The 7,445-nt window shown below is 60.1% G+C and overlaps 1 protein-coding gene across 1 annotated transcript; it reads right to left on the bottom strand.

Annotated features, from left to right (window-relative positions):
- Window positions 1-304: 304 nt before the first annotated feature.
- On the bottom strand, window positions 305-7,166 carry PODNL1 (podocan like 1). The gene is made up of 9 exons (XM_031659821.1): window positions 6,641-7,166; window positions 5,413-5,506; window positions 5,037-5,101; window positions 4,778-4,887; window positions 3,378-3,534; window positions 3,001-3,116; window positions 1,923-2,580; window positions 1,085-1,233; window positions 305-1,008 (listed from the first exon to the last, which is right to left on the bottom strand). Exons 1-9 carry the CDS (start codon window positions 6,926-6,928, stop codon window positions 858-860), a joined length of 1,788 nt encoding a protein of 595 aa, XP_031515681.1. The 5' UTR covers window positions 6,929-7,166; the 3' UTR covers window positions 305-857.
- Between the last annotated feature and the right edge of the window lie 279 nt (window positions 7,167-7,445).

Genomic DNA, 7,445 nt, shown 5'->3' with positions numbered 1-7,445 from the left:
GCCCAGCTCTGTCCTGTCTGTCTGTTGCTCGGACCCTCGGTGGCCAGGCTAGGTCTCCCCACCCACCCCCCAGTTCCCCTGGAGGTAGATGGGGAGGTGCCTGTTAGGGGAGCAGGTTTGGGGAGGGGCAGTGTGCTTGTGAAAGGCGCTTTTTTTTTTTTTTAGAGACCGGGTTTCCCTCTGTCTCCCAGGCTGGAGTGCAGTGGCACAATCAGCTCATTGAAGCCTCCGACTCCTGGGCTCACATAATCCTCCTGCCTCGGCCTCCTGAGTCATGGATTACAGAAGGGCACCACCACACATCCAGCTTGAAGGGTGCATTTCATTCCCATGCTTGCTGTGTGGGGGATACACGTGAGGGGCCCTGTATCTGTCACCCAGTGTTTTTTCAGTGGGTGGCCTTGGGCATCCCTGCAATCACACGTGGCTGGGTCGCACAGGGTGCTGTCTGGTGACCCCAGTGTGTGCCTTAGGACCTCAAAATTCAGTCCTGACCCACTTAGCATCGCAGAGCCTCAGTTTCCCCAGCTGGACTGGTCGTGGGGAGGAGTCTGTGGACAGAGCCCCCAAAGGGTGCCTGGTCCGTGCTGAGCGCTGGAAGGGTTTGGCTTTATTGTTGCTGCCTCCATCCGTGTTGGGAGTTTGGGGTAGGGCGTGTCCTGCCAGGCCAGCGTGGTCTGTGAGCCTGGAGTATGCTAGCTGCGTGCCTCGGTGCCTTGGCCAGTGCCAGGCAGAGCAGGCCCAGCCCTGGAGGCCCAGGAGAGCCAGACAGAGGGCCCACGGTGGGTGTTGTCTCTTCAGTCCACGGCCCAGCGGAGCCCCAGGAGTCTGGGCTGCTCTGCTGGACCTCTCCAGGATCAGGGGCCCCCTGCCCGTGGCCCACGTGGGGTGGTGGGAGGCAGCTGGATCAGGACCTGCTCCGGATTCCCTGCTGTGTCCACCACGCGCAGGTTTGGGAGCCCCAGGAAGGCCTCGGCCGCGATGCTCGTCATGTGAAGCCTGTTGGCCCTGCACAGAGAGGCGGTCGTGACCCTCCCAGGCCCTCCCCTGCCCACCTCCACCCCTCCAGCCACCCTCGGGGCACCTGAGGAAGAGGGCACGCAGGCGGGGCGTGCTGAGGAAGGCCTCGGGGCCCACGTGGCCGATGCGATTGCCCTCAAGGTGCAGCTCCTCCAGGGCCTCAGGCAGGTCCGGGGGCACAAAGGACAGCTCGTTGTGGCTGAGGTCCAGCATCTGGGCAGGGGGTTATAGATGGTGTCGTGGCAGCCGCAGGCCTGGGCCACTCAGCTCAGCCAGCCCCCAACCCCTCTCCTTGAAAGTCTCCTGCCTCCTTCATACCAGCCTGTCCCTTCTGCCCCCACCCCACATGACTGCCAAATTCCTCCCCTCTGCAGTGGTAAACTAAGGCCCTTCCCAAGAAGGCACAGACAGACGGGTCCCCACTTGATTAAATGATTCAGTCAGTCGCACCATACCTCTCTCATCACTTTTTTTTTTTTTTCAAGAGACAGGGTCTTGCTGTGTTGCCCAGTCTGAAAGGCAGTGGCCCGATCATGGCTCACTGCTGCCTCAAACTTCTGGGCTCAAGTGATCCTCCCGCCTCAGTCTCCTGAATAGCTGGGACTACAGGCATGCAACACCACGCTTGGCTAGGTTTTTTTGGTAGAGATAGGGTCTTGCTATGTTGCCAGGCTGGTCTCAAACCCATAGCCTAAAGCGATTCTCCTGCCTTGGCTTCCCAAAGCACTGGGATTACAGGCATGAGCCACCTCACCCAGCCTCCTCATCACCTTCTAACCCACTCTTACCATTTTCTTGTTCTGATTGCTTGACCAGCTAACTAGAATGTTTGGGATGTGGCAGTGCAGGCAGGGGGATGGAGAGGCCCTGGGGAGAGTGTGGCTAACCAGCCTGTGCCTGACCTGGAGGGCTTGGAGCTCATGCCAGGTGCCTGGCCCGATGTCACCGACCCGGAGCCGGTTGTGCGCCAGGCTGAGCTCCTGCAGTTGGTCCAGGCCGGTCAGAGGTTCGGGCTCGAGCATCCGCAGCTGGTTGCGTTGCAGCCGCAGGGTGTGCAGGCCAGTGGGCAGGCCCATGGGCAGCCGGGTTAGCTGATTCCCCGCCAGGTCCAGGCTGCGCAGGGTGCGCAGCCGGCGGAAGGCCCGGTGGTGCACGCGGGCGCTGGTCAGGCGGTTATAGGCCAGGTTAAGCTCCATCAGGCCCGGTGTGGCGGCCAGGTCGCGGGCACCCAGCGTGGCCACGTGGTTGTGGGGCAGCACCAGGGCACGCAGGCGGCGGGGCAGGGCCAGAGGCACGCGGTCCAGCCCATTGCCATAGAGGTGCAGCGTGTGCAGGCCCCGCAGCGGCCGCAGAGCCCCGGCGGGCAGCCCTGAGGTCCCCAGCTGGTTGTGCTGCAGCAACAAATAGCGCAGACCACGCGCCCCGTGCAGCCGAGCTGCCTCCACCTGTCGGATGCGGTTGCGGCCCAGGTGCAGGATAGCCAGGGTCCGGGGCAGGCCGGCGGGCACGGTGGTCAGCTGGTTATGGGAGAGATCCAGGTATTCAAGGCTATGCAGCTTGCTGGTAGGAGAGAGGGTCGGTGTCAGGTGGGGCACTTGGAGTGGGGTGCCTGACAGATTTTGGCGGGGAGGTTGGGGAGTGGTCCTGAGACAGATTTAAGCTGGAGATTTCAACTTGGGAGTGATGCGTTGAGAGAGCTGGGTGGGAGGTAAACTTGGGGTGCTCAGGGCAGATTCCAGCCTGAGAGTTAGCTACGGGGGTGACCAGGGTAGAGGCGAGATGGAAATGCATGTGAGACTTACGATGTCAGTGCAGGGCTGTGGGGAACAGGGACACCCACCCAGTGCTCTGCCGAGCCCAGTGAGCAGCAGACACTCAGTAAATGAGGCCATGGCTTAGGAGCCATCCAGGGAAGGGGGACTGAAGGTTGGGACCCCCGACTACAAATTCTCAGCCCCTTCTGCCCCTATCATCCTATACCTGAAGGTGGTGGCATCCAGGCCGCTGTCGGTCAGCTGGTTGTGCTGGAGGTAGAGCTCGCGGAGTTGAGTCTGGCGGCTCAGGGCTCCTCGGGGCACCTTGGAGATGAGATTGTTCTGGAGAAGGGAGAACAGAATGAGACCTGAGTGTGGGATGAGGGCAGCGGGAAGCCACAGAAGGCTCTTGAGTAAGGGAGTGACGGGGAGCTTGCCTTGAGCTCAAAGTGATTTCCAACAAAGTGATTCAAAGAAAGAGAACTCCGACCACTGGAATTCTGAGGGGCAATTGGGAAGGATGGAAAGCTAGGAACTGGAGGGGTCCCCCTGGAAAGAGATGAAGGGAGTCTGGCCCCAGGGTGGGACCTACAGCAGGGCTACCTGCAGGTGGAGCCGCTCAAGTGAGGGTGGCAGGCTGGGCGGCAGGTAACTGAACCGGTTGTTCGAGAGGCTGAGGGTGGTGACGGCCTCGGAGCCGCGGAAGGCGTCAGGGGGCAGGCCAGCGTTGCTCAGCTGGTTGTTGTGGAGGTACACGGACCTGAGGAGAGCCAGGCTCCGGCCACCAGCCTGCCCCTCGCCTCCCACCACCCTACTCCCACACCATACTCTGCTCAGGGTCGCCTTCAGAGAGTGTGTGTGTGTGTGTGCATGTGTAGCGTCTGTGTGAGAGTAATTGTGCATGTGTGCATGTGACTGTGTGTAGGTGTGCAGGTGAGTGTGTGTATGTGTTGTATGAATAGATGTGTGTGCATGTGTGTGAGCAGTGTGCATGTGTAAGTGTAACGAGTGTGTGCATATGTGGAGTGTGTGTGCACGTGTGATTGTAAGAGTGTGTGGGTGTGCATGTGTGTATGTATACGCAAGTGTGTGCTATGTGCCTGTGCATAAGTGTGTATGTGTGTGTGTATGTGAGTGTGCAACTGTGTGTATGTATGCATGTGCAAGAGTGCGTGGGTGCATGTGTGTACATATGTGCATGAGTGTGTGCCTGTGTGCATGTGATTGGAAGTGTGTGCAGGTGTGTATGTGAGTCTGTGTGTGTGCTTGTGTGAGGATGTTATTGCATGTGCATGCATGAGTGTGTGCCTGTATGCATGTGATTGGAAGTGTGTGCAGGTGTGTGTGTCAGTCTGTGTGCTTGTGTGTGCACGTGATTGCATGTATGTGCATAAGCATGTGTTCGTGTGGTTGTGTGTGCAGGTGTGTATGTGAGTCTGTGTAAGAGTGTGTGTGTGTGTCCCTGCACATACTGTCTCCACCTCAGTCTGGAGTTCTGACACAGCATACAGGGCCCTGTCTCCCCCCTCACTCTCCTCCCAGGGTATAACTGTGCCCTCCTCTCACTCCCCAAGCAAAGGATCTGCCCCCAGTTAAGCCCTCCAGGGCAAGGCTTTTTTTTTTTTTTTTTTTTTTAAATTTTGAGACAGAGTCTCACTCTCTCACCCAGGCTTGAGTGCAGCGGCACGATCTCCTCTCACTGCACCCTCCACCTCCTAGGTTCAAGCAAGTGTCCTACCTCAACCTCCTGAATGGCTGGGATTACAGGCATGTGCCACCACACCCAGCTAATTTTTGTATTTTATGTAGAGACTTGGCCAGGCTGGTCTCGAACCCCTGATCCCAGATGATCCTCCCATCTTGGCCTCCCAAAGTGCTGGGATTACAGGAGTGAGCCACTGCGCCCGGCCAAGGGCAAGGTCTTAACTCCCTCATTGCTCCTAGAACCAGGCGTGACCCAGACGTATCTGAGGCCTGGGGGCCTGGGCTGGGCCAGGGCCTACCTGAGTGCCGGCTTCTCCCCAAAGGTGAGGGGGAAGATCTCCATCACTTGGTTGGCAGCCAGATCCGCGACGCGGAGGGACCGGGGCAGAAACTGAGGGGCCACTGAGAGCTGTGGGGACACAGCCCACAGCCGCACTGGTCCTGGTGCGCCCTGGCCCCACCCCTTCCCCAGCAGAGCTGTCCCCTCCACACCCTGGGCTGTGTGACCGAAGCTGCACCCTCTCTGGGCTCAGCCTGCGGGTGGGGCTGGGGGCTCACCTTGTTGTGAGCCACGTAGATGTGCTGCAGCTGGGTGAGGGACTCGAAGGCCTCGTCAGGAAGTCCTGGGAGAGTGGGGGGCAGTGAAGGCCTGGTCTTGGGTGGAGGGGGAGTCTGGGCTCCCAGCTGCCTCAGGGTTCTGGGCTGGGAACTGGCAGAGGCTCCCCAGGCCCTCAGATCCCCTCCTCCCCATCCCTACTCAAAAGCCACAGCCCCCAACCCCCACCCCAGCCCCTGAGTTTCCATCCTGCTCAGCAAAGGGCAGTTCTGGGAACTGCGACAGAGCTGCCCGCAGACTGGGCGGGGGAAGGGGATGGCAGCTGAGACCTCGGTCAGTCCTTCAGCCCCAGAGAGGCTGCCTCCCTCTGCCCCTCACCTTCTGAGGAGATGAGGTTGTTGTGGAGGTTGAGGGTTCGCAGGCCACTGAGGCGGGACAGCTCATTGTAGGGGAGTTCCTGGAGCTGGTTGTTCTGCAGGGCAAGAGATGGGGTGTTCACACCTGTGACCCCATGACCAAGTGACCCCAAGCACTGATTCTCAACTTCCCATCAGCCCAAACCAGCCTCATCCCATCTTCACCCCCACAGTTGATCCTAAACACCCCATCATCCTGACCGGTTTTGTAACTGCCAAGATGTCAAACCCCAAACCCACACAACCGACCCCAAATGCGCCATCACCCCACAACCGACCCCAGGTCCCCCAACACCCCCACAACCAACCCCGAAAGTGCCATCGCCCCCACAATCGACCCCAAATGTGCCATCACACCCACAATCGACCCAAATAAAGCATCACACCTACACCGACCCGCTGAAATGTGCTATCATCACCCCCCACGACGATCTGAATGTGCCATCACCCTTACTGCGATCGACCTGAAATGTGCCATCACACCCACGACCAATCCCAAATATGCCATCACCCCCACGACCGCCCCCAAATGTGCCATCACCCCAAGACCGACCCCAAATGTGCCATCATCCCCACAATCGCCCCCAAATATGCCATCACCCCCACAACTGACCCCAATGTGCTATCATCACCCTTTTAACCGACTCTAATGCGACACCTATTAATCGACTCCATCACCCTACACCGACCTTAAATGTGCTATCACCCTCATTAACTGACCTCTAACATGCCATCACCCCCACAATCGTTCTCTCAGTCGTATCATCACCCTACAACCAACCCAATGCCCCAGCGTCACCCCACCGACTCCTACATGCCCCCAACACCCCCACCATCGCACCGTACGCTATCACCCCCCACCATCAACCCCCAATGCCACAACATCCCCATAACCCCAAACTCCCCATCACACTGACTCCAAACAACACTATAACCGCCAAGATGTTGACCCTAACACCCACTAACCCTCAGTCCCCAACAACTTCCAGCATGTCCACACTCACCCCCTCACCTGAGGCATGCAGAGCCAATCTGCCCAGGCAAAGCTCCATCACAGCCAGCTCCACGCCGCCCTCCCGCATGTATGTTCCTACACCCCACCACGCTCCTCAGCCCCGGGGCACCCCTCCAGCTCCCCTCACCTCTGGGTCTCAGCCCTGGGTGCCCCTACTCCCCTCCCTGGGCCCCACCTGCAAGGAGAGGTGCTGAGCGGCTCTGGTGATGTTGTCCGGGAACACCCGAAGGTCCAAGCCATCACAGTCCACAGTGTCGACTCGGGGGCAGGAGCAGCGCGGGGGGCAGGCCCGGGGCGGGGGCTGCGAGCTCTCCCCCAGGTGAGGGAAGGCAGCGTCCTCCATGCCAGCCACGGGCAGGGGGCCCGGCAACAGCAGGAACAGCAGCAGGCTTAACCACTGCGGGGAAGGGAGGGTCAGCCTGTCTCCGGGCTGGGCGCGGGGTCGCCATGGTGACTGGAGCATCCCCTCCTCGGGGAGGGTCTTAGTGGGGAGGCAGTGGCCAGTTGGCAGAGTGGGGGTGGGGAGGCAGGCAGGCCCCACCCTCAGACCCTCCCGTGCCCCACCTTACCATGGCCAGCCCTGACTCTGCCGTCTCGCCCAAGCTGCTGACCAGGACTCCCTAATGGAAACCAGGCGGTCACCTCCTGGAGTCTCTGCTGTGGCCACCACTGCCCCCCATCTCCAGACCCAGGCCACCCCCCACAACAGCCTGTTCTCCCGGGGCTTTGGGGGAGCTGGCCCACCCCCTTCCCCGCCCTGGGGAGGACGGGCAGGCGGCCGGATGGGGTGGTGAGGACAGGCCAGCCCATCCCCTTGGTCCCCCCTCCCGCCAACAACCACCCCATCTCTGCTTTCGTAACCTCAGCCAGCCTGGGCCGGGCCACAAGAACAAGGAATGTTTGGGGAAAAGCTGAGATTCGTCCTGTCTGGTATTTGGGACGACCGCAGGAGTAGGGGTGGGGATGGAGGGATGGGGGGA

The sequence above is a fragment of the Papio anubis genome, chromosome 20 (assembly GCF_008728515.1).
Source record: "Papio anubis isolate 15944 chromosome 20, Panubis1.0, whole genome shotgun sequence".
Lineage (NCBI taxonomy): Eukaryota > Metazoa > Chordata > Mammalia > Primates > Cercopithecidae > Papio > Papio anubis.
Note: the sequence above shows the minus strand (reverse complement) of the source record. Positions and strands in the feature narration are given on the sequence as shown.